At 34.6% G+C, this 27,558-nt stretch overlaps 1 protein-coding gene across 1 annotated transcript; it reads left to right on the forward strand.

The window, feature by feature from the left end:
* Nucleotides 1-1,070: 1,070 nt before the first annotated feature.
* LOC121375456 (zinc transporter 9-like) lies at nucleotides 1,071-27,187 on the forward strand. The gene is made up of 18 exons (XM_041502924.1): nucleotides 1,071-1,147; nucleotides 3,035-3,141; nucleotides 5,624-5,902; nucleotides 6,879-6,978; nucleotides 7,137-7,229; nucleotides 7,760-7,845; nucleotides 9,324-9,427; nucleotides 9,767-9,822; nucleotides 13,305-13,407; nucleotides 14,270-14,325; nucleotides 15,212-15,347; nucleotides 16,661-16,700; nucleotides 17,139-17,210; nucleotides 18,293-18,503; nucleotides 18,698-18,760; nucleotides 19,742-19,868; nucleotides 21,655-21,768; nucleotides 25,739-27,187. Exons 1-18 carry the CDS (start codon nucleotides 1,092-1,094, stop codon nucleotides 25,781-25,783), a joined length of 1,848 nt encoding a protein of 615 aa, XP_041358858.1. The 5' UTR covers nucleotides 1,071-1,091; the 3' UTR covers nucleotides 25,784-27,187.
* Nucleotides 27,188-27,558: the final 371 nt, after the last annotated feature.

A 27,558-nucleotide genomic window follows, 5' to 3' on the forward strand; every position in this document is an offset into this window, starting at 1 on the left:
TAATTTATAATTACAAAAAAGAAACTTAAGTTTTACACAGCAACATTTTACAATATTAGAAGTGGATCAAACATACATAATAATATATGTACCTTTAAGAGGTCCTGACGTCACAGCCATGTGATCAGAGGAGCAATCCACATTTCTGTCGATTAAATATATCTCCATAAAATAAGATCTGAAACATGACATTCACTAATGCATTGAAACTAAAATCTAAAATGTTACTAATTTATGGCCAAAAATGTAAACTGTTCCGTGAGACCCTCGAACGGTTGAAAACAACGTGACCCGGAATTTAACTGTTTCGTGAGACCTCTGAAACAACTTGTCAGCGGTGTTTACTTGACTTCAGACACTTTCATCTGTTCATTTTCATTGGTTTTGTCAGCAAGTAATTTGCTGGATGTAATAAATTAGGTAAGAAGTATATAACAGGCATCCGTTGGCAATTTATGTGTAAGCCTGTAATAAATGGAAATTACAGGAAAAAAGCTCAAAACATTTGACGGTCACGTTCTCCAATTTTGGTTCCAAACCAAATATGTTCCGAGACATTTTGACCCGAACAAAATCCTTACAGAAGCGTCTTTAACATTCGGCTATTCTCTAACCCTATTGGGTGTATATAAGTGAGGTTAGGATTTGGGGACAAGACTTCCTTATTTTCCCCTGTAACAACTTTTACAAATACTTTTTTAAAGGTTGATGGCTGTCCATTTTTGCACTTGTTTTGGCTTCATACACAATAAATATAACATAATTTTACATCATATGATATTTTGTAAATATTACAGTTTTAATTTTTTTTTACAACCAAACACTGTCATGTGCATGAAAGTTGACAACTGTCTTTACACCCTTATTTTGGCTTTATATCTTGGACCTATCAAATTCCATCCTATTAACAGGAAAATGCTACTGCACATGCTCAATCCAACAATCAGATCAATTTAATGACATTGTTGGTCCAATACAGAGTAAAATAACAATAAAATGTTTGTAATTACTTACCTTTATTGTCAATGAATGTAAAATTCCTACCAGGAAATGAATATTTGTACTTTTTTAACACCATCGAAATCCATCTGATGAGAATGTCACAAATGTGGAAGGTATGGAAGACCACATCCAACATAAAACTGAGGTAACAACAACGCAACAGATTGTCAACGAAGCCAATGTAAATGAATTACGAAGATATATATACAAGTTTGTCAAGATTATAACACAATTCTTCTTCTTGTAATTGGCAGTGTGGGCAGAAAAACTTGGTGTGGCATCTCACAACATTTTGAGGAACTCAAAATTTCACATGAACCCAGTGACTACAGTTTACAATCTGGTCATCTGACATTTTTTTAACTGGACTGGTTCAATCACTATACATACACATTTTTCTGAATCGGCAAATTCAATGCCATCACTGTCACATGCCATATCCATACTTGTTTCTTTACAAGAGGGAAGGTTTATCTTGCTGGTACTTGGAACAGCATCACATACATCTTGTACAAGTTCTGGTTACTTACTTTGACAGGTGGATTAAATCATGGCAGCTTTTTCAATTTGTTAAATACTGGACTTTCACTAATAGCCTTCCCTCCTATTTTCAAGACAAGACGACACAGAAAGTTGGCCGCTGGTAGGGTCTCCATGAGTACTCGAGTACAGGTGTATTCCTGTCTTCTAGAAACTTGAAAGAGCAGTAGGATACACCTTGCGTACAAGTTCTCCCAGATCGTACTGATGGTCTGTGTGGCATTTGTCCTCATTAAAGCAGCGCATTCAGCGTATAGGACTATAGATGTCTTTTGAATGACCCAAAACATCCAACATCAAATGTCTGTGTTACATGAGTAATAGGAGGAAAAACACACAAAACAATCTTGTTTTCCCTGGCCCACTCTATTGTTCCAGTGTTGATGTAGCTTGCATGTCATTCATAAAGTTAATTCAGGCTATCTTTTAAAGAATCTGATCAGCCACCCTTCTGTGAGGTCCTTGTGTGGTAAAATTCATAAAAAGTGAGCATAATCTGTAGCTAAGTTCACGACTTCCACTCTCGAATAACCATATCCTAATGTAGCCAAGTAGGAAATGTGGCCAACTAATTTTTTTTTTTCATCATCATTTTTTGTGAACATTGGTTGCCGACCATCACCACTGTGTTCAGGATTTGACAGTTTTCCTTGCTTCCTGTCCTTCAGAGTTTGTTGTGGAATGAAATTGTATTTTTTTGATGCTTTATAAACTGTCATATAACCCTTGATAGCTTTCCCGGCTGTCAATAACTTGTCATGACTGTAGTTACCTGGGTTTTTTTTTTAATAACGTTTATTGGTGACTGAAATTTTGTTTGTTTTCTAAAAACAGTAAAAAAATCTACTAATGTTATGTTTCTAAATAAAAATTGTTTGATCTGACACAAATGGCCTTCTATACATTTTCCCCCTTTAACAGTGTCAGTCATGTGACTTGTAACTAAATATAGACAAAACTTGTTCAGACGACATTCGCTACTTCATTTATAAAGGTTTTAATATATTATAAACCATTGGATATTGGTCCTGTATGCAATAATTGAATTACTGCTACTGTACAACACTACAAGGCAGAGAAAAAAATTCTTACCTTTTTTTCCCTCACTTTCTATTTCGATGCTTGTTTATATAAATGTATGCACTGGCACCAAAATTCATGCTTGCGCAGTGTAAATAAAAATAATACGGAAGTGATATAGGACAGAATATGATGGGGGACAAAATTTGATAGTTTAGTATACTCGATACACTTCAAACTCTTGTTCGGTTTGTTTTCATGTGCACGGATCAGATTTGTTGTCGTCTGCTTGTCATTCATTTATGAGGTTTTTCTTCACAGTTCAGAAACATTTTCATAAACAAAAAAGTTCAGACAAATCAGAGTTGGGGAGTGAGTGTGGAGAAAAGGGTCTAGATTAGTGGGAGATATCTTACAATGGCAGCCGACACAATAGTTTGTTTACTACTTTATAAATTGATTATTGTTTCAGGTTCGTTGGCACGATGATGCGGCCATTAGCCTTGGATCTTCAGATCATGTTCACGCAGGCCTTCAAGTTGCATTTAACAACTATAGCATCACCAGTAGTCTGCAGAGGTAACACAACCTGTAGAATCTCTATTAATCATGGAACATTTTTGCTACACAATTTTTAAAGCAGAAAAGCAGACTCGAAGCAACCTGAAACGACCTACTGCCCACCTGTTGTGTACAAGTGTGTATGTCAAATCCATGTGTATTAAAACATTAACAGTAGTTGCTAATAATCTTTTAATTGACTAAAATATTGCTAAAACAAAATGTTCCCTGTCATTACACAGATAGTCTAATAGTAATATATGTATGTAGAGGGGTGTAATGTTGCTCAGTTTTAGAAGACTTAACTGAGATAAACGGATTGCAAGGTCAATGGCCTTTTGTAGACTTTGATTGTTTTCCCATAGGAACCTGTTCCCCATCAGACAAAGGCCGTGGTATGTGCTTTCCTGTCTATGGGAAAATGCATATAAAAGATCCCAGTGTTCTCGCTGCTCCAGTTAAGCGGGACTATTACATTTTGCCACCCTCCTTTCATGTTCTCCACCCTCCTTTATTTTTCTGCGCCCCTCTTTATTTTCCAGCACCCTACTATATTTTCCAGCACCTATCTCCGCTATTTCCAAATGCACACTTTTTTGCACACAAAAAACCCACAACGATCAGTCTGCCCACTGGACATCAAAGGAAACAAGCCGCGTTGTGTACGAAAAAGGAACTGACGAAACATTTACGATGGTTACCGTAACATTTTCATTTTGGGGGGATATCACCGCTTATAAAATCAACGGAAGTGGTAGTGTTTGGCATTAAAATCATTCATCTTGGGTCCCAAATAACAATATACACCGCCACTACAAAAACAAAACGAATATTTTATCACAGCGATCGATTCATTTGATGAAGATGGGAATAACAAAAAATGTTTTCAACATTAGGGATCACCCAAATGTCTTTTTTGTTTTTCGTATATCTTGAAATCTTTATTAAAATAATAATATTAAAACTTTGATTGGTTCAGCAAAACCGGAACTGCCAGTGAATATCAGACCAGTAACATCTTCGAGTCTGCTTGTATTTTATATAAACTTTTTGTAATCAAAATAAGGAGTATGTCTTTCCACATAGTCTATCAACACACAACAACATGGTAACCACCAAGCTCCCTCCCCTCCCCCCTTTTTTTTTTTTAAGGGTGTGGTGCTGCGTGGCCGCCCTCCTTTAATTTTCACCCAGCGAGAACACTGGATCCCTTGTTGCAGTAGAACAAAATTAGCGGGTTTTCTCTGATGACTACAAGTCATAATTACCAAATGTTTGACATCCAATAGCCGATGATTAATTCATCATTGTGGTCTAGTGGTGTCATTAAACAAAACAAACTTTAACTGTTCCCCATGTTGGTATGTTAAAGGTGATGGTATGTACTGTTCTGTGTGTGTGGGGAAAATATTCCTTGCTGCTTCAATGATAAAAGTAGCCAATGCAGTAGCAACAGATTTCTTTTTTTGTGTGTGTGTGTTTATTTTGACAAGGTGTCAAAATAAGTATAATATGTTAGATACCATATAGCCATAGTTAAATATGTGCTGAGGTGAATATAAATATTTGTTTCCTACCCGTTTAGAATATTTTAAATTTTTTCGATGGAAGGGGCATTTTTCTCCCATAATTTAGTAACGTTTGTATTATTTATTTATTTATCTATCTCCCATAATTTGGAGACAATTTTTTATTTTGTGCTAATGTCCCACTTCCCACCCCTTTCCTTTTCAGGCTAAATGACTGTCATGCATAAATCTAATCTTGGGAAGATATAGCATTTTCAACCAATAGATTCACAAAATTACAATTACTGTTATATAGTCGAAGCACAATAAATGATGCTAATAATAAAGAAATATTTACTTGTGTTCAAATATATATATAAAAACCCTTATTGTTTTGATTAATAAAGTATTTTAATTACCATATGGATTATTTGTAAGTGTAATAGCGAGTTTGACTGCACATGAAGTACTAGGGTATTTGTGTAATCTTTTGCATGACTTCTATTTTTTTATTTTTTTTTATTTCATATTCTTTTGACAAATTTGTATATATTTCCTTCCACTGGTTATCCTTGACTGTTATATTTACAGCTATGTAATATAGGTCGCCATGTATATTGTATGTATGTAGAAGAGGGCCTTGTAAATTGTCAAACTTGTGCCCGATTCTTTTGTTCTTTGTACAATAAAATATGTTTTCAATCAAAAAATGTGTACAAGATTCTGATGCCTGGTAAAAGTAGCCTATAAATGTGATGGCTGTATTCAGTGTGAAACTTAGTTTTTTCTTTGGTATTTTGCATAAAGTATAATGCATGTTTCTTCTATAGATTATTAAAGTATACAATGTACCTCTGCATTTTGGTATCCTGGTTTTGGCCTTTAGAAAAACCCATGTGCCTGTATGTGTGTATCTTTAAATTACTCCACTGAGCTTTTGTCATTAATTCAGCACTTGTGAAAATAAAATTTATGTTTATTTTACTTTTCAGAATGTCAGAGACACTTTTCGTCACACAGACATGTTCAACGAATACAACATGTCTGGTCGAAGACTGTCAAAGCATGGGAACGCAAATTGAGCTCAGTGTCCAAAGAATCACCTCCAGTTGGTGATGCTGTCAAGACGAAAATGGCTGCTTCAGCCTCTGCTGGAACTCAACAGAAATCTACTGCTAGTCAGTCTCCAGTACCTCCATTTATTACCCCAGAAGCACCAGTCAGCTTGCCATTACCAACACCAGACGCAAAGGCGCAGAAAGTTCTCAAAGGTAAATAAATAAATTTATACATTTGCTTATTTTTGTAGGGTGGTGCTTTTAAGTCTTCTGAGGGGATAATAAGAAAAAAGATGTAAATAACTCTTTGTTGTAAAAAAAAAAATTCACAGAATAAAATCAACTATCTTGGATGGCATCCTGTAGTTTGTGTGACCACAAAAGACCCTATATTCCCAAAAAGCTACTGTAAATCAGCAGTTTTGTTTGGCTAAGATAAACTGAATTTGGTTGTACATTCCTGTTCAGCTTTAGCTCTACATTATATTTAAATATTGATGAAACAATTGCTGCTAACTATATAGTTCATACCGGCCTCGGTGGTGTCATGGTTAAGCCAACGGACATGAGGCTGGTAGGTACTGTATTCACAGCCTGGTACTGGCTCCAACCCAGAGCAAGTTTTAACGAGTCATTGGGTAGGTGTAAGACTTCTACACCCTCTTCTCTCTCACTAACCACTGACAACTAACCCACTGTCCTGGACAGATGGCCCAGATAGCTGATGAGGTGGGTGCCCAGGACAGTTTTCTTGAACCTTAATTCGACATAAGCACAAAAATAAGTTCAAATAAAATATATTTCATTTAAATTTCAGTATTTGCTAAAGGGCAGAACATTTTCAGGGAACATTTTGTTTTCAAAATCTTGATTAGCAATATTTCTAGTCAACTGAAAATGATTAGCAATTACTCTTTAATGTTTTATAGTTATTTATTGATCTCTAAAACTTTTATATTGAGTTGTGATGCGATACTGATCAAAATTTTCCCTGATTTTTTTTATCTGTTAACAAGTAAAATGTATTAGTAGAAAGAAAAACAAGATATATTTTGCATAACGGCAGTTGATGATATCAAACGATTTGAATTTATTAAAACTATAGGTTTTGTATTTTACCTTTGTAAATGGTGTTACAAGATGGAGAGGCATGACTTGGCCATATTTTGATTAAGCATTTTAATTTCAGTAACACCAAGACCAAGAAAACGTTCCTTGGATTACAGTTACACTGGTAATATCTACATTCTGCCCATACGAGCTATGAATGAATATCTTTTGAAACCAAGGTTTGCAAGTTTTAAGTTTTTTATAAAGATTTATAGATGACATTTTTATTTGTTGGTTTTCACTAAAGTTTTATACACGCTGTTAAAGACATGTGACTGCATGATACAGTAGACATGTGACTTAAGTTAAGTACTCTTCTTTTTTCTTTTTTTTCCAGTCACCTTGAGAAATGTCCGGTTTATCCTCGAAGGAGTCCTTATGAATATGGTCCTAAAATCACAATGTATTTACGTTCTGATGTAGAAGACATGTAAGTACTAATTACTTAGGTTTGTTACATGTCTGAATTTGGAGTGGTAACACAAACCAGTCAAGATAGTAGACGTCAATTTGAGATATATGTTTTTTTTTACAACAAGAGTATCGTTATTTACTTGTTTTTGCTTATTATCCCCTTGGGACAAGACATCAAGGGGATATTGATGCATGACACACTATATATCTTGCTATCTTGAATGAGTTTGCATTTCGCCTCTCCAGGTCATCATGGTCTGCAGGATAAAGATAATAACTAGTTAATGACATAGGATATCGTTTTTTTCCTGTTCAGGCCTAATAAGATGTTCTGCTCAGCGTTCCATGCAGAATGTCCCATCCTTACCTTCACAGGATAAAGCCGATATCCTATGTTTTTATAAAACTTCACATATAGCAAAAGGATCCTGAAACTGCAAAGGGATTTGCAGCATTTCAGGTAAAATTAAATTCAAATTTCCATGCACACATTTTAAGAATTCTGTTCCTTATTTTTCAGTATTTGTTGACTTTGTTGTGTTTCAGTGCAAAAATGTGTTGGGGGAGTTTAGAAAATTTAGCAAAGGAGAAACAAAGATTACTGGACCAAGAAAAGTTCTATGAAGGAAGATGTAGGTAATTCCTGTGGGCCATGCCATCCCAATAAAAAAAAAAAATTATCTTCTACAGTTTATCCCATCCTCCTATAAAACTGTTTATTTGTAAATAAGAAGAAAACTAAAAGTGTTTTGGAAATAACAAAAAACTACAATTTTTGTGTGCAATTTAATAAATAATCTGTTTAGAAATAAATAAAACTGTAATACATACCATAGTAAAAAAACGATGCTTATGGCATTATGACCACCATTTTGGTTTATGGACTGGTGTAGTTTTGATACGAGACAATTCTCTGTGATTAATTTCACTACAGAGGTGCAACAAGAAAATAATCAGTTATCTAAAGCAAGACTATAGGTTGTACTATACCAAACAAACTCCCATAGGCGACAATGTTAACGTTTGTGTTTAAAAAACAAACTATGACCCATAAATATCAGTACTACAACCCCTACCTCAAAGTATTAACTGAAGAAAATGGTACCTTTCATGGCTCATTTTTGATATAACCAGATTTATTTTACAATACAAAATTTGAGTGATTTTTTTTACATGTGTCCCATACATGTTTCTGGGACAAGACTACTTCACACAGTGGTACTAGATGAAATAAAATTGCATAAATCGTTTTGCCCAGATGAAACTAATTTTTTGTATAACCAACACACATTTATCACCAATCACAGGACTTGTGGTGTTAACTTCTCTATCAAAAGTTTGGTGCACCTTGAACTTTGACTCAGCTGGAAATTATTTGGTTTAGTACTACCTATACCAGTCCATAAACAAAAATGGCGGCCATAACGCTGTAAACGTCGATTTATTACTATTTCTAAATTGAATATTTTTTTAATTGCACCCAAAAATGTATGTTTTTTGTTATTTCCAAATCACTTTTACTTTTTTCTTATGTCAAACCAAGCCGAAATTATTTACAAAAAACATTTTAATAGGAGGATGGGACGGACTATAAGCTGTTTGCCAAATAATGTAACTTTTTGTTTTGGGGAGGAATGGGGGGGGGGTGGGGGTTGGATGGTGCCTTTAATAACAGTTTCCTCTGTTACACTAGTCATTAATATTTTGTTTTATTAAAACTATTAATGTTTTTCTAAAAACAATGGCATCGCTGATAGCTTGGCGTATTTTGTGTTGAATTACATTTAACTACCTCTTTAAGTTTTTGATAGACTTTGGATTACTATGCTATTTAATTCGTTCTAACATGGATCATTAAATTTCATCCGATACTTTATTTGCCAGACATTTTTCATTTGTATTTCTCTCCATGCCATAAAGTAATACATAAACAAGTCTTTTTTCTACATATAGTGCATTTGTTGACAGTGTTTCATCCTTTTTAACCTCATTTCATTTCTGGTTGTCTCAGTTTCCTAAATGACAATTGTGGATGATTACCAGTACTATCGTTACTTATTCGTTACTTGTTTTTGAGATCTGTTGTTGAGATTTATTTATATTTTTGCAGATGACATATTCCAGCTTCGTGCCATTATTGATCAACACAAGCATCGAGTACGCTTAAGGCAAACTGAATTCTCCACTGGTGATGATGATTCTAGTGCTACTACTGTAAGTGATATGTTATTCCTATTTTATTTGAAGCAATTTCATGATATATTTAGCATCTGATTTTATTGCAATCTGTTTAAAGATTATTTCTTAACAAGCAATAACCCATGTTGATAGTTGAAATGTGCTACATGTGAAAACAACTGATATTCTGTAAATCGTAAAATTTTAATTTCATTTTATTTAAGGTTTAATTAAAAACAAAAAATTAAAATGCATATGATGAACATCTGTGGATGCATCTATCAGCAACAATGAATATGTTTATGATAGACAAAACATGTAATTCTACAGAATTCTTTGGTGACTGTTTAGTTAATGTATTTATTTGTTTTTCAGCAAGAATCGTTTTGGGCTTCAGGGTCAAGTAAAGTTGTGGTGTCTGCAATTTTGATGTAAGCTGCTGTTATAGATGAGTTCTTTAAAGTAACACAAATCAGAATTCTAATTAATTATTAAACACAGTCATACTGTATTGTATGATTAGTGATATAAATACTGTAAACTATAAAAAAAGTTGTGCATATAAAGTTTGTGTCATTTGTATCCAACCTTGTCGCAAAATTTATCCATTAACATTGTTAGTTGTTCGGGCGGGACGTGGCCCAGTGGGAAAGTGCTCACTTGATGCACGGTCGGTCTGATATCGATCCCCATCGGTGGACCCATTGGGCTATTTCTTGTTTCAGCCAGTGCACCACAACTGGTATATCAAAGGCTGTGGTATGTGTTATCCAGTCTTTGGGATAGTGCATATAAAAGGTCAGTTGCTGCTAATGGAATAATGTAGCGGGTTTCTTCTCTAAGACTATATGTAAAATATACCAAATATTTGACATCCAATAGCCGATGATTAATAAATCAGTGTGCTCTAGTGATGTCATTGAACAAAACAAACAACTTATTTTGTCGGTTCATGAAATTTACATGTCGCAGACATGCGCTAAAGTGCATATTTGCGGGGAAAAGGAAGGAAGAAAATGGTTTATTTAATGACACACTCAACACATTTTATTTACGGTTATATGGTGTCGGATATATGGTTAAAACTACATTCCCTGGAATATTTTTATTATTTAAGCATATAGAACAGAAAATCCAATTATGTTTGGTGCATATATGACGCTGCACTCCGCATTGGTTTCACTATGCTGGCTTATCCAGGTCAAAAACAAAGCCATGATTTTGAAAGTGGAACACTTTTGACGGGCTCGTACCGATCTCGGTTTTCATTGGCTTATCACAAGTATAGAATTCCTCAACAAGAGATCACGTGAGATTTCTGCGCAATTTTTGAAAAAATGTAACCGTCTTTATTGAGGGGTCGTCTCATATCTCCAAAACATATTTATATCCATAGAGGTATGGTACAACGCCTTTCCAGGGGTCGGTGAGTGGGGGATTTGCCTTGAAATTTTTACAGTGGCCAGCTGTTAGCATATGCGTTACATGTAAGGGGTGTTACTAATTACGTAACTCTCTAGGGGTAGAGGAAGAGGGTACTGTGTTCGATTTACGTAACATTTTTCAAGACTATGTTATTTTTATTCATTACTTAGACCTGTTTTTTGGAAATGCGCGGTCAGTCTAGGATTGATCCCCATCGGCGGGTATACAAAAAGACCATGGTATGTGATATCCTGTCTGTGGGATGGTACATATAAACAATCCCTTGCTAAAAAAAATGTAGCGGATTTCCAAGGCGCGTGTGCAGGGATTTCAGTGGGGTTGGGGTTATAGACTGTGTTATGTGAAGTTTATATGGGGCCATGCTCCCCCCAAAAGTACATTTCAATTTTTTTTAAGCTTGGGCAAGTAAGGGTTTCAACCTCCAATACCCTCCCCTTGCACATGCACCCGATTCCTCTCTAAGATTATATGTCAAAATTACCAAATGTTAGACATCCAACAGCAGGTGGAAGGAAGGGATGTTTTATTTAATGACGCACTCAACACATTTTATTTACGGTTGTATGGGGTCGGATGATTATTAAATCAATATGCTTTATCTTTGATGTCATTAAACACACACCCCACCCCCAACTTTACCCTTTCCAAACGAAATAATATTTATTTGAATTTGTCGATTTTAACACGTAAAATTAAGAAGTGAAAACGTTCATTGTCTACTTTAGTATATTTTATTAAAAAAATATATACATGATTAATGTGTTACTAGTATACAAACTAAACTTTGAAAGTTCTACTAACACTTTATAAAATATCAATTCTGAAATAGGAAGGTACGACTGTCGATAATACGTTGTCAAGATCAAACCGGTTTTAACTAAAGACTCTAGTACCGTATCCTCAACCGAACGTTCTTCGTTCAGCACAAGATTTCTCTCTTAATTTTTTTAGACGAACCCTACAATTTGAAATCGGCAAACGCACGTGTTAACTGAAACTGACAACAGGCTGTCGTTTGTGCTTTGCCGAGCTATGGCGGCACAGGTGACGAATCAAGCGTATACGTTTGACGATATTCGTTCTTGCAAACACACACAACTTTTTTTAAAGTGCATTTGAGCTTGTATTTCACATTTGTACGTGATGTTATAATATGGTAACCAGAGAATGTAACTTTAAGGACCACATACATATTGAAAGAGGAAATCCACTGTCGCCACTTCATGGGATACCCTTTTTCAGTTAGCAGCAAGGGATCTTTTATATGCACCATTCCATAGACAAGATAACACATACCATGGCCTTTCAAGTACCATTCGCGGTAACACTGGCTGGAATGAGAAATAGCCCAATGGGCCCACTGATGGGGATTGATCCCAAACCGACGGCCCATCAAGCGAGCACTTTACCACTGAGCTACGTCTGGCCTTCTATTCGTGGGAAAAAACATAATGCTTAGTTTTCATCCAGAAGTAAATGTTGTCCACCTCAACCAGTGTCCCATGCCCATACATCAATGGTCATGATATTTGCTGTTCTGTATATATGGCAAAGTTCATGTAAAAGATTATTTTTGGTTGGAGTAGCTTCTGTTGCAGCAGTGGGTTTCCTCTCACCTAAGTGAAGTAGATATCAAATAGTGTACTTTAATGTATCATTTAGCAAGCATAACTTTTTTCTTTGGTATACACCCAGGGCTTTTAGACTACATCAAAGTCGAAGCGATAAACTTTGTGCCCAAAGTTTATATGTCCAAAATAATCACCCCCACATTAAGTACAAACACGCTGACCTCAAATTAATCACCCCCACATTAAGTACAAACACGCTGACCTCAAAATAATCACCCCCACATTAAGTACAAACACGCTGACCTCAAAATATTCACCCCCACATTAAGTACAAACACGCTGACCTCAAAATATTCACCCCCACATTAAGTACAAACACGCTGACCTCAAAATAATCACCCCCACATTAAGTACAAACACGCTGACCTCAAAATATTCACCCCCATATTAAGTACAAACACGCTGACCTCAAAATAATCACCCCCATATTAAGTACAAACACGCTGACCTCAAAATATTTCACCTCAAAACCACTGAAACGTTAAATTTACTTTCATTAAAATAACTTGAAATACATTTCTGAATATTGAAAACACTGCAGCAGCTAAAACAACCTTCCTGCTCACAGAATTGACAAACGTCCCTTCTGTGCCAGAATCAGTGAGATCTTAAGCTGTGATACCAGTATTTTTGTCTGATTCTGGTGTTACTATTATTAAATATTTTCCTCTTTGTTTTCGTGAATGTTAGTGTTGTTTACAATGCAGTAAAATGAATTGGTGAACAACACCAGACAAGATTGTGAGAAAAATGGTTCTCTGTTTTTACATTATTAATATATTGAAAATTGTTTCGAACGTTAATTTTCTTGTTTTACTTTTCTGTTCATATCTCAGAAATGGCTTGAACAGTTTGATAAAGGGTCTTGCGTGGACGTACACTGGCTCTCACAGCATGTTCTCAGAGTTCATCCACTCCATAGCCGATACACTTAACCAGGTGAGCTTTTCTCAAGTGGGGGTGGGTTTTAGCTCAGTCTGTTGAGTGCTCACCTGAGGTGCTTGCGTTGCAGGTTTGAACCACTTCAGTGGATCCATTCAACTAATTGGATCAAGTGATCACTGTATTCTCAAATGTCCCCGTAAATTAGAGGAGCTCCCCTCAATTGTTCTTGATTCTTAATTAATCTGCTCCATTAGGCCCAAAACACCAAAACTGGGTTTGGTGAGTATGGCAAAGACACCATATCCAGTGTATTTTGATGTCTGAATCTGTAATATATATTAATGAGTTCATATCTTTAAATAAATTTACTTTATAAACACCAAAAATAAGTATGACAAATCAACATTGAGTAATGAATAACTTTCCTGTTGTTTATTAGAAAAATTAAAGAGGTAGGTTCGAATATTGTGCATCTGAAAATATAGCGTATGATCTATGTCGTCTGTTGCCAAATCTGTAGTTAACGCCAGTATAGATGCGGTGTTTTGACACATTCGACTTGGTGCATTTCATTTTCAACTGGTACACCAGACCCAGACACAGATCCGGTGTGTTTTGGGCCTTAGTCTTGTCAACTTCTGATTCCTGCAATAATAAATAAATGTTATGAATATCTTCTTCTGTTTTCATGATTAAGGACAAAATTCAAACTTGTAACAATTTACTGAATGATATTTAACAAATATTTTAACATTAATGTTTACATTTCCATTTACTTCTCAAAGTCTCAAAGCTTTGCCAGTTTTCATACAAATACCTAATCTAACAATTTGCTTGGTGTTCCATTCATGTTCTTTCATGAGATCACTAAACTTACAAAAGAACAATTTGAAACATTGAAGTATTTTGCTTGCAGATTATCCTTGGAATTGGTTTGTATCATTCCATGCAGAAGCCAGACTCTCATCATCCGTAAGTACGACACTGCGAAAGGCTTCACAATTCTGCAATGTTAGACTTTTGTGGTCAGCGTTGTATATTTCATACAGGGCTAGCTCTGGGTGAGCCAAAAAAAATCGCCAAATTGTCTATTAACTTCAAAAATTGTAGAAATAACAGTTATTTGGAAAACATTTTCAATCATTACATGAAAGTATTTCGCCAAATTAAAATCAAACTCGCCAACTGCTTTCAAAATGCACAGTTGGCGAATTTGCTGAGTGCCAGTGCTAGCCCTGTCATATATAACTTGCATGTGTTTTGTTCAGCTCACCTTGCTCAGCAAAACATATTTTATACTGAAAGCAGTCCATATGGACTATTTATATTTTGTTTATCAAATGAAACTTTTTAACCAGTGTCATAGTCATGTTGTTATTTTTTTTGTTTTATTCAAACACTTACGATCCTATACTATTGAACATTGCAAATGTTTTTATTACACATTAAATATCCAGTTGACAACAAATTTCACTGTTTGTTTTTAAAAATTGTTAACTATCCAAAATGTAATGAGGTCTGTTTAGATTTAGATTTTGTCATCTTTATTATTTATATTATTTGTTTCTTTTTAAGATCATATTCATAGCAAATTTAGATTATTTTGTAAATACAGCTTTACTTCATGATATGCATGATATACATAAAAGTACATGATATAAATGTATGTTCTTTTAATAAATTAGTTAAAACATATTTTGTATTTAAATGTTTTGCTAAACACTGTGGGCCGAATTTACAAAGCCTGTTTTTGACTTACACACATGTAACTACATACATTTACAATGTTTAAACACCTGCATTTTAAAAAAAAGGGCTTCATAAATTCGACCCTGCATGTCTTTGCTTTTAATTATAGATATGGCTACATGAATCTTCGCCATATTTCTTCGTTAATCAGCGGCGTTGGGATATTTTGTCTTGGTACTGGCCTCTCTGTTTACCATGGAATTCAGGGCTTTATTCACCCAGAGCCCTTAGGATCCTTAACATGGGTAAGATGTTTGCAGTCATCAGTTTGTACATTTCTTGTGCTTGTAATTATGTCTTGTGTGCTTTCTAACTCAATTTTTATCTCTCCTCTATGGATTTTGAAAGTAAAATGTAGATTTTATTTTTCTCACAACAGTAATGTCAGCAACCTTGCATTTAGCTCTACATTAAATTTGCACCTCGAGCTTTATCACAAACTTATCACAAATTTAATTTATCACAGACTAAAGTAGTGTCGGAAATAGAATAAAACTGATTTTCATTGATTGTCTTTCATATTAACCTTCTGACTTACTGCAGGCGAGATATGTAGCCCGATGTCACGTCAGTCGACATACTGTATACTGTATTCATATTTCCCACCCTTTTGCACACGGCACTCACCGGAAATGGAAATATAATAAAAGAAAAAAGATTTCTTTTCAAAATGGTGTCTTTTATTTTGATTTTTTCAATTGAAAATACCTTGAAATTTTTAGTTCAAAAAGTGGTTTTCGGCAAGTTTTTTTGCTTGACAACAATGGCGGCACATCGTGGTCATTTTCAGGGATCAATAGCTGATAGTGACAGCTAATTTAATAATAAATTTGATTGTTTTACCAACAACGAAAGTCACAAAATATTGCAATATGAAACGTAGTTCGGGTGTTTTAATACTAAGGCCAGAAAACTATTGTTATAGGGAATAATTGACATAAATACGAGACAGCTGGCCACAAATGCCCGTAAGTAAACACAACTTTTTTGATGTTTTGCCTAATTTTAATCGGCATTAACTGATCTAAAAATCATAAAAATTACTAAAAGCCACGAAAATAATACTTGCAATTCACATATGAACTTTATTTAAGTGAATATATGTCAGTAAAAATTATAAACTCAACGTGGTTTTTGTCAAATATTAATCCAGTAGTCTAAAGGTTAAACTGACAAGTAAATATTTTGTAAATATCTATTTAATGATACTCTACCTAATTTAGCATTTACTTGTTTGGGTTCTTATTGATGTACAAGGTGGTGTTTCCTCTTGGAAATTAAAATAAAGATGTCAGTAAACAGGTGATCTGTGCTCTTTATTGGAACAGACAGAGTTTAGATCAATGACACTTGGGTCATAGTTGCATATGCAGTTGTTAATCTCATTGCATGTTTATAAATGTAAATAGAACTAGATTAATCCAGAATTTTGCATCACAGCCATTTTTTATTTTGTGTTTTAACTTTAAGTTGACAGATTGACAACAAACACCAGTGCCTGGTAGATAACTAAGGCAAGACATTTAACTTTAATAAATCCTTGAGTTTATACTTGCAGGCTATAGCTACCTTGATGGGATCATTGGTGTCTGAAGGAGGTAAATTATCAATGGTAGTGCTGAATAATAATGCATTTTGTCAGTTTCAAATAATACGACACCACTAGAGCACATTAATATATTAATCATCGTCTTTAATGCAGCATTTTTTTTTCTCATCAGCAAATACCAATTGGTCAATCTGTTTTCATAATCTTCAAGCTGTTGTTAAAATGTATTTTTTGATGCTAATGCCTTTTGATTTTGTTAGCAGCAAAGATATATTTCAGTGAATTGTGAAAAGTATTAAATGGCAGCAAAAGAATTACAGTTGTAATAATAGTTTCTCTAAGCTGGCCATATGTGGTGATGCTGACAAAATTTGTTTTGAAAAATAATTATATTGTGCAAATATATTTTCAGAAATTAAGAAAAATATATGTAATTGCATATGTTATAAGTGAACTGAATTATCAGGTTAATTTAATTATTTTTCAGCAACATTGATAATAGCTGTAAATCAAGTTAGAAAATGTTCTCGTGCAAAGAAAATTAGATTTTGGGAGTATGGTAAGATCTCTTATAACTTGTACATAATAAGTATCTTTTAACCTTCTGAAAACTGAATTAATTTTTTACAAAAAAACATGTTGAGGGGGTACAAATTTATAACTCTTACTCACATATTTTCATTTAAAAGTTTTATAAATCCATAAAATAATATTCATATTTGAATCGGTAAGTATTATTTTCGTGGGTTTTTATAATTTTTCTAATATTTTAGATCAGTTAATGATGATTAAAATTAGGTAATTTTTTTTTTGATAAGAGCATTTACTTACATGCATTTGTCACCAAATGTCCAGTATTTATGTTCATTATTCCTAATAATTGTGTTTTTCTGACCAGAATTAGTTTTGAAAATGAACTGTCCCAATATTTTGTGATTTTCGTTGTTGATAAAACGGATATCAACTCCTGAAAATTACTGTTGCAGTTGTTGACAAGCAAAAATACTTGCCAAAAATTACTTTTTCAACTAAAAATTTCCAGGTATATCTCACGCAAAAACATAAATTATCAAGATTAGTCTAGATCAGTGTTATTCCCTTATTATTTCTGTTAGTGCCATGTGCAAAATGGTGGGTAAATATGAATGAGTGAATGTACTGTATGCGGTATACAGTGTGTTGGCTTGTGTGACCTTGGGCGAGTAATCTCACCTGCAGTAGTCTGAAGGTTAAAGTATTGTACAATTGCGATGTCACATATTTGTTTCATGAGTGCTTTACAGTCTAAAAACTTTAATCAGTATTCTTAACCAGGTCGGTCACTTAGTCTTATTTTGATGATAATATGCAATTATTTAGTGTGTGTCCAGTATACTTATGTAATGTAATTTACACATGGTAATTAGTTGTAACCTGTTTACAACTGAGAATTTGTGCCTGTTTTTAGTTCCTCATGGTTGGTATTACAAAAGGTTTTGTGCATCTACGAAAATATGTTTCTAAAAGGTTTCTTGCTGCTAATTGTTAAAAGTAGGTTATGTTGCAAAAGCAGATTTCTGTCTTATCTGTTACAATTACAAAATGATTGGAAAAAGAATGTGAAGGGAGATATTTTAAGCAAGCATTCGTTTTGTGTTTTAGTGGTGCGAGGGAATGACCCCAATGTGAGTGTTGTGCTGCTTGAAGACATGGCGGCAGTCACTGGGGTAATAATAGCGGCCACATGTTTGGGAGTCAGCCATTACACCAGAAGTCCATTTGCAGATTCCCTTGGTTCCATCATGATTGGAGGCTTGCTTGGTGTTGTCGCAACTTTCATCATTACTACAAACACTCAAGCACTTGTTGGAAGGTACGACATTGTGGATATTCATTTGTTGGATATTTTTTGGAAATAAAATGCATAATAACATTTGCATAGTATGAAATAGGTTTTAAAAAACAGTGTGTTCATTATAGAGGTACTTTTTGTCATTGTTTCCAAATAATCGGACATTGTGAGAAGTCAAATGATGTATTATAAATGTTTTTTTGTTTATTTTTCAGATCTATCCCTGAAGATGTACAGAATCTAATCAGTCATGATCTAGAACGAGATAGAATGATTAGGTGAATATTATTTGTCCTCTACCAGTACAACTGGAGGCAGCTATAGGTTTCATCTCCGTCCGTCTGTCGTACATATTGTTTTCCGAATGGGTTTTTTAGAATGCCTTGAGATATTGAGCTGGAATTTTGTGTATAGCTTTATCATATACTGTTACAGATCTAGTTTTACTTTCATGGTGATTTATCAACTTTTTACAGAGTTATGGCCCTTGAACATAGGAGATATGAAAATTTGTTTTCCATACTTCTTTATCAGAAGGCATTCAGATATTGAGCTAAAATTTTGTGTATAGCTTTATCATGGACTGTTACAGATCAAATTTGACTTTTATGTTGACTTACCCATTTTTGACAGAGTTATGGACCTTGAATTAGGAGATATGAAAAATTAGTTTTCTTAACTTTTGTTTTACAATGCCTGAAGATACTGAGGTGAAATTTTGTATATAGCTTTATCATGTACTGATAATGATCAAGTTTAAGTTTCACAGAGGTTTGGCCCTTGAATTTAGGAGATATGAAAAATTGTTCGGTCAGGTAGGGGACGTGTATTGCTTTAGCAGTACTCTCGAAATGCTAGTTTATAGTTGGTTTTATTTACAAAGAGAGAGTAAGGGGAGGGAGAAAGGCTAGAGAAAGGGCAAGAGGAAAAGTGAGAGGGATAATGAGAGAGACAGAATATTGAGCGAGTTTGTGCATGTGTTTACATTTGTGTAGATGTATGCCAAACACTTCAGCTCTAACCTTTCCATGAACTGAACTCAAACCTTTTACCACAAGATCTTCAAACAAAGGATTGCTTTTCATGTCACTAACCAGATAATTTTTCCTAAACCATTTATCAGATTAAAATCAAATCTTGAAACTATCCTTAAATGCAAATACATTCTGAAATCACTTTCAGTGAAAGTTTTTGGTAAATGATCTTTGAATCTTATTACTGATACTTAAAAAGAATTTGACTGTTCTTGGTTCAAACAGGTCACTACACGATGTGAAAGCCACAGAGATGGGAGGACAAGTGAGATTTAAAGCAGAAGTTGACTTTGATGGAAAGGAGATAACTAGAGCTTATCTGTACAAGTTGGACATGGAACAGCTTCTGGCAGTAAGATATTAGGCGAATTGTCCCCTTTTCCTTTACATTGTGTAATATTATTTCAATTCACCTTTTACTGTTTATGTCTTGTCCAACAAAAACTTAGTTAATTTTTCTCAATACATGCTTTAAACTCTCTTACCAAATTGTTTTTGTATACCATTTTTTCTGTTACAATTAGCATCCACCTAATACCCATGATGTAGCCATTCACTGTATACTGCAGTCAGTCTAGGATTGATTCCTGTTGGTGGGGCTATTGGGCTATTTCTCATTCTAGCCAGTGCTCCACAACTGGTGTAACAAAGGCCGTGTTGTGTACTATTCTGTCTGTGAGATCCCTTGCTGCTTATCAAAAAGAGTAGCCCATAGCATGGCAGCAGTGGATTTCCTCTCTAATTTCCATTGTGGTTCTAAACTGCATGTCCGAGATCATATAACCACAATTGAAATGTGTTGTAAGCATCTGTTATGTGGTAACAGTCTTTGGGTCTCCCCCCCCCACCCCCCCCCCCCCCTCCCCCCCCCGCCCCCCCCCCCCCCCCCCCCCCTCCCCACTATATCCTGGCGTCATATGTTTTCGATACGATAAGCAAAAAATTAAAATATAATAAAAACAATACCTCGTACATACAATAATACTTTACCTTTCTCAAGTCACATTAGTTTATTGTGAAAAACAGTGATAATTTCCCATAAACGCCAAGTTTTCCTCCAAAAACACTAGCTGCTAAGTCGTACAGGTGTTGCCGCTATATTTTACCAAACGTCATATGTTTTCAATAGTTTCGATGGCTGTCTATTTTTGTCCTTGTTATGGTAGTGTAGGGTCTATACTCCATGCAATAATTTACATTAAAATCTTCCTTTGAAAATAAAATCATAAAATGTTTGTAACTCGTTAAAAATACTGAATAATTTTCAGACCAATAGACAGTGTTCACTGAAAACATATTTACATTAGGTTTTCGTGATAGGTTAATGTCTAATCATCTTGTTATACGTATCAACGGCACCAAAATTCAGATTGTGACCTTAAGTACTCTGACAGTGATACAGAACTATATATTTTCAAAAAATCTAATTCCACCAAACCACCTTTATTTGTAGTAAATGTAAATGCACATGTAAACATGCCCCCACCAGAATTACCGAAAAGAACTTTGCTGTGAATGACATAACCCAACCAGCCTTCCATAAATTTCATTGTTCAGTGTAATGATCACGTGTTATATCGTCTAACTTTGGCAGGTCAGATGTCAGTGTTGCAGACGATAACTTTGCAGGGATTTGTGATACCTGGATTTCACTATGTGAAGCATTTCATTAGTACCAAAATATTGCATTACGAAAAACTGATAACATGCACACTATTTATGGTATTATAATTAAAACATAAAGTTGGCAGCTTGACTTGAAGCATTTTTAATATTGTGAGGTAAAAGAGACTTCGTTGTTTATGTTTAGGCTGATAGTGACGTAATATCTCGCATAATCTCGCGATACATGCAGTTACAAACAAAGTATCGAAAACATATGTCGATCGAAATTGTATGACGGTACGATATACCACCCTACATACATGTATCTGTATTGTATATTAATCTGTTAACTTTTATGTGGACAATTCATCATACTTACCTCCAAGTGATACAGTTCCTGCTACCTTTATCTTGTTTGCTTTTTACTGTTGTGCTTTTTACTGTTGTGCTTTTACTCTTAAGTTTGCTCAAATTATGACTAAAAGATAAAGAGTAATGAAAAGATGTTGAAGCCTTTGTGACCTATGTTTTAGGAGATGCATGAACTGAAGAAAGCTGAAGATGTTGAGGCTTTTATGCTGCTTCATGGAGAAAGAATCATCGACATGCTGGGGGAAGAAGTAGACCGTATTGAAAAAATACTTAAGGTAATGTTCGTGTTTTTTGTTTTGTTTTGGTACAAGCAGAAAGCCTGTGCAGTTAGCTAATTGGGTAACAGGGGGCAGTTGCCATTCTGAGAAAAATTACCATAAAGTACACTTACTGCTTGCCTTATAACCTTTTATTTACTGCTACTCACCACCCCTCTAATTATATTAGGCTAGGTACGGCTCTGTTTTCAGTTAGATCAAAGAGTTGGGCTGGTGTAATATTTTATTAAAGTCACCAGAACAAACTCCCAATATTATGGTTTTGGCAACTTCTGTCACTGTCTGCCTGTGTTAACACATATCTTAATGTATAACTGGAAAGAAGAAACGCTCCATGTTAATTTTAATGAATTTAACCTTCTGACTACTGCAGGTGAGATATCTTGCCTGGCGTCTCGCTAGTTGACATACTGTATACAGTGTGTTCCTCAATTCATATTTCCCGCCGTTTTGCACACGACATTCACCAGAAATGATTTATTAACAGAAAATGGAAGACAACTCAACTTCCTGTGTCGTTAGATTTTCGTTTTTCAATGAAAAATAGCTTGGAATTTTGAATTGAAATAGTTGTTTTCGACAAGTATTTTCGCTTGACAACAATAGCGGCATGTCTCGGTAATTTTCAGGGATCGATAGCTGATTGTAACAGCTAATTTGATAATAAATTTGATTGTTTTACCAACAACGAAAATCACCAAATATTGATATATGAATCGGAGTTAGTTTTTAAAAAAACTAATTCTGGTCAGGAAGGCACTGTTATTGGGAATAATGGACATAAAAACTGGACAGCTGGCCACAAATGCCCATAAATAAACAACTTTTTAGATTTTTTGGCTAATTTTAATCAATATTAACTGATCTAAAATATAAAAATTTGAAAAATAGACAAAAATATACTTACCGATTCAAATATGAAATTTATTTTATGTATTTATGAAACATTTAAGTGAGTAAAAATTATAAAATTGTACTCACTCAACGTGGTTTTTGTCAAAAATTAATTCAGTAGTCTAAAGGTTAAAATCAAATGAACATCTAAAAACAGTTGTTTTTAACTGACGATAAAAAGAAAGTATACCAATTATTTTTATTATAAATAAACAATACACATTCATGGAAGGTTAGATAGGTTCCAGTATTGTTCGTTATAATGCAATCAATGACGAATAGTCGCACATTGCTGCGTTTGGGCGATGCCGCATGTGCAAAATGAGTTTATACATCAAATTTATACTGCACGAGAAACATGATACTCGTGCACATAAGGGTGTAAAAAAGGGTGCCATTGCTTAGAACATGCCTCAGTCAACAGTAAAATACCAGAGAACATGGCATGGCTAACTGCTGAAGAAAGAGAGAGAGCTATTGGTATGGTGCAGTTGGGTGCGAGTTATGCCCATGTGTCAAGAATCCTGAATTGCACAAAATTGACGATCGCCAGGTTGATACAGCATTACAGGGTGACTGGCAGGACTGCAGACAGACCATAAAGTGGAAGACCCCGCGTCACAACAGCCGAGGACGGCCATCTCCGCATCTTACACTTACATAACAGATTCCTCACTATGACGTCATCTGCAGCGACTGGCCTTGGACATGTCATCAGTCGTCACACTGTACGTCGTCGACTACGACAGCATGGTATCAGGGCCTATCGACCATTCAGAGGGATGACATTGACAAGGCAACATCGACTTCGACGTTTACGTTGGGCACGTCAGTTTCAACGTTGGCAACATCGGAACTGGCAACGTGTACTCTTTTTCTGATGAGAGCAGGTTCCAGTTATTCAGAACTGATGGCAGGACTCGGATATATCGACGTGCAGGAGAGAGAACAGCTCCGTGCTGTGTTCAGGAGACTGAACCGTTTGGTGGTGGATCTGTGATGGTTTGGGGCAGTATCTGTGGCCAACAGCGGACAGACCTTATTGTCATTGACGGAAATCTGTCTGACGTCGGGTCCATGCTTGCATACTTGCACATGGTGGACATACATGCTATTGAAACATGTTCTTTGTGGTCAGATTTATTCACCTTCGTTATGAGGTGGTCCTTTATGAAATTGCACATTTCACCCCTAGTGCTGTTGTGAACTGTGCTATTACTGTATAATACTTTATTTTCGCGTTTTTCGCGTGTGAATGAAATTCGTGAAAATATATTCCACGTGAAAAAAAACTTTTTATAAAGGCTGACAAAAAAAAAAAAAATGTAGTCTCGTTCAACTATACCACATTAGTTTCCGATGTACGAGGCTAGTAGTAACAAAGCGGTGCTCCCTCCTGTCACGGAACAAACCACAAAAGTTTCCGATGTACGAGGCTAGTAGTAACAAAGCGGTGCTCCCTCCTGTCACGGAACAAACCACAAAATACAAAAGCTGTTTAAAACTTTAAATCAAGAACACGATTGTAAGTACATACATTATAATAAAACAATACTAACACTAAAAAGCTTTATGCTGGTTTCCTTCGCATGTGCTAGTGATCAGTTCATCGGACAGAGTCTACACGTGTTCAATGACGGAAGTAAGCATGCATTATCACAGTATATTAAAAATGTGGAAGTGAAAAAATCCGGACTGGGCTATGTTCAGATGTTTCACAATTTTATTTTTATTTTTGGCCTGTTAGTCAGTCACAAACCGTTTTGAACTAGTATTGAACGCAAATAAATGTTTGCGAATTGACCCATTTTCATTAAATCGCGAAAATTTGATCCCGCGAAAATAAAGTATTCTACAGTATCATTTTATGGGTTTTATTGAGTATACTTGTGTTTATTTATCGCCAAATTATTATACTTTCAAAATATAACATTTGCATCAACTTGTATTTTGTGTTGTTTTTAATACTTGGAAAAAATAATTGGTATACTTTCTTTTGATCGTCAGTTTATATAGCACTTGAACAAAATGAGAAGGGGGATATTACATCAAACTCTCTAAAATGTTTTATCACTGGTATTGGTGTTATATTCATTTAATAATGTGTCTCGTTGGAGTCGATCAGTGTCTGCCTAATGCTCACCCAGAGATAGAAATTGATGTTCCTGCCCACTTTAGTATGTCTTGTTAGAACAATAGATTTCTCTCCTACTTTTTCAAATGGAGAGGCTGGTTCAATTAAAATCAAAATCAAATTAAAACCTGTCAAATTAGCAAATATATTATGCACTAATTATGATTTAATTAGAAACTCTAAAAATGCTAGAATTTAACCTTTAGTCTATTGAATTAATTTTTGCCAAAAACCACGTTTATAATTTTTATTCACATATGTTTTATCTTTTATGCTTAAATGTTTTATAAATACATAAAATAAAGTTCATATTTGAATCTGTAAGTATTTGTTTTGGGGTTTTTTTCTTCAGATTTTAAAATTTTAGATCAGTTAATGTTGATTAAAATTGGGCAAAAAATCGAAGTTGTGTTTACTTACAGGCAGTTGTGGTCAGCTGTCCAGTATTTATGTCCATTATTCCAAATAACAGTGGGGGTTTTTTTTACCAGAATTTTTTTAAACAAACTAAGATTCATATCCCAATATTAAGTGATTTTCATTGTTGCTAAAACAATCAAATTTATTTTGAAATAACTGTCACAATCAGCTATCAATCCCTGAAAATGACCATGACATGCCACCATTGTTGTCAAGCAAACCACTTCCAAGGTATTTTTTATTGAAAAATGAAAAACAAAAGTAGCCATACTCTAAACTAAACTGTTTCCTGTCTGATAGATATATTTCTGGTGGGTGCTATTTGCAAAACAGCGGGAAATATGAACTGGGGAATGCCCTGTATACAGAGTACAGTATGTCGACTGGTGTGATGTCAGTTGAGATATCTCGCCTGCAGTAGTCAGAAGGTTAAGTAGCAACTTTAATAAGTATATAATATGGTGATAATGTATCTTGATCATTAATGTTCAACACTTACTTTTTTTTGTCTTTTTTCAGGGAAAATATCCCGAATTGCGCCATGTTGATTTGGAAGCTCTTTGAGAACACGATGGTTGACATAGATAGTATATATTCCTTAAATTATTTGCTTTCCATAGTAGTGCGTTTTTGTTACATGTGTATCCACAACTTTCTTTGTTGGTAAAATGTTTAAAGTGCCATCTTGTGTGTCTTCAACTAGAACAAAGTATACATGCTTTAATTATTTGTCCCAATGTTACTATGTTGTATAGTTTGATATGTGGCAATGACCAGCCAATTTCCTTACCACTAACTCGGTGTTTTTATGCATTTGTTAGAAATAAACAATAGTAATCATAAGATACATTGCTGTGTGTATTTTGTATATCCATTTCATTGTGTCTTTGAAGCAAAATTTGCCTCATTCCTTTTTGTTTCCCCATGTGCTGTTAGATATTCTGATGATTCAACAATTTCTTATATTGTTATTGTCATCACTGAAAATGTTGGACACCATATAGGTACAGGTTTAACATGTGATGTGATTACAAACAGTTGCCTAAGATCATGGCAATGTTGGAAAGAGCTGTTCTTCAACAAAACCAACATACAATGATAAGATGGATGATAGCATCTACAAGATCATGTCGAACAAACTGAATGAGAAAACTGAATACATTCTTAAAGAACTCCTCTATAGCCAGTTTAGCCACAACAGGATGTCAATGTTAACTTGCACTTGGACTGGGAACTGTATTAACGTGTCCCCATCCAATAAAATTCAGGCACGTTTCTCTTGGGCCGGGACTCTGGCATGGCCAGTAACTCAATCTGGCCAGTAACTCAATCTGGACAGAGGTGTTAACTAGGAGACAGTTGACCTGGATATAGCCAAACACTTTGGACAAGTTTTGAAATGCATTGCATAAACTTTCTATTGACCTCTTCTCTATACATAACCATGAGATATTCTATCATTCAACTTTACAACATGACTGTTGTTTGAACTTTGGGGAGCTTATTAACTTGTTACTGTTAAAACAATGTACATGTATTTGGAAATAATAGGTAACTGTTCTGTGTAATTGGATGTTTGTCACATTTATTATTTTATTTTGTAATAAAATGTTTGTTCACATTCTATGCAAGTGCTAGTGGTGCAAATTTACTTTTATCATGAATATTTTTTATTCTCATAGACTGCATTAGTGTGCTTGTCACACTGCTTCTTAGGAATGTGTTATGTCACAATATGTTATGTCAGAATATAATGTGTGTGAAATTACGATATAAGCATACATTTATTTCTTTTCAGATAAAGATAATATGGATGTGTTACATAATTGTGTAATAAAACAGTTATTTCCCATATATTGGGTAATAATAGGTTCTGTAAACACCTACTAAGAATTTCTTTAATAATTGATACTGACCTATTCTATGTTGATGTTGATTTCTTGGGTCAATAAAGCATAATTTCCTTTATAAATTATCAATAATCGATTATTTGACAGTTTCCTGTGCAATTTACAACAACATTACTTGAGTAATAATTTAGAAACCTTTGATGTTTGATATCAGTAGTATGATAGTGGGGTGCATTTCCATATCCTTTGACATATTTGTGGAATCCATGGACTTAAAATAGTTTTTTTTCATTCCTTTCAGTAAGACCAGCATAATATACAAGCATTATTATGATCATATAATTGACGTAACCAAACATCGCCTATATTTTATTTATGTAAAAGTGTGATATCTTTGTGCAATATCATTTTCTTCCATTTATTTTTTTGCAAAATTGTTTCATTAAAAGTTGTTAATAATTAGCTGTTTATCCATTGTAGGGGATTGAG

This window comes from Gigantopelta aegis, chromosome 6 (assembly GCF_016097555.1).
Source record: "Gigantopelta aegis isolate Gae_Host chromosome 6, Gae_host_genome, whole genome shotgun sequence".
NCBI classification, from domain to species: domain Eukaryota; kingdom Metazoa; phylum Mollusca; class Gastropoda; order Neomphalida; family Peltospiridae; genus Gigantopelta; species Gigantopelta aegis.

Excerpts from the sequence above, each read along its gene's own strand:
- LOC121375456 (XM_041502924.1), top strand. The coding sequence starts at position 1,092 with ATGAGAATGTCACAAATGTGGAAGGTATGGAAGACCACATCCAACATA. Across the intron at positions 5,903-6,878 it reads GGCGCAGAAAGTTCTCAAAG|TAACACCAAGACCAAGAAAA; the intron begins GTAAATAAATAA and ends TTTTAATTTCAG. Across the intron at positions 17,211-18,292 it reads AATTAGATTTTGGGAGTATG|TGGTGCGAGGGAATGACCCC; the intron begins GTAAGATCTCTT and ends TTTGTGTTTTAG.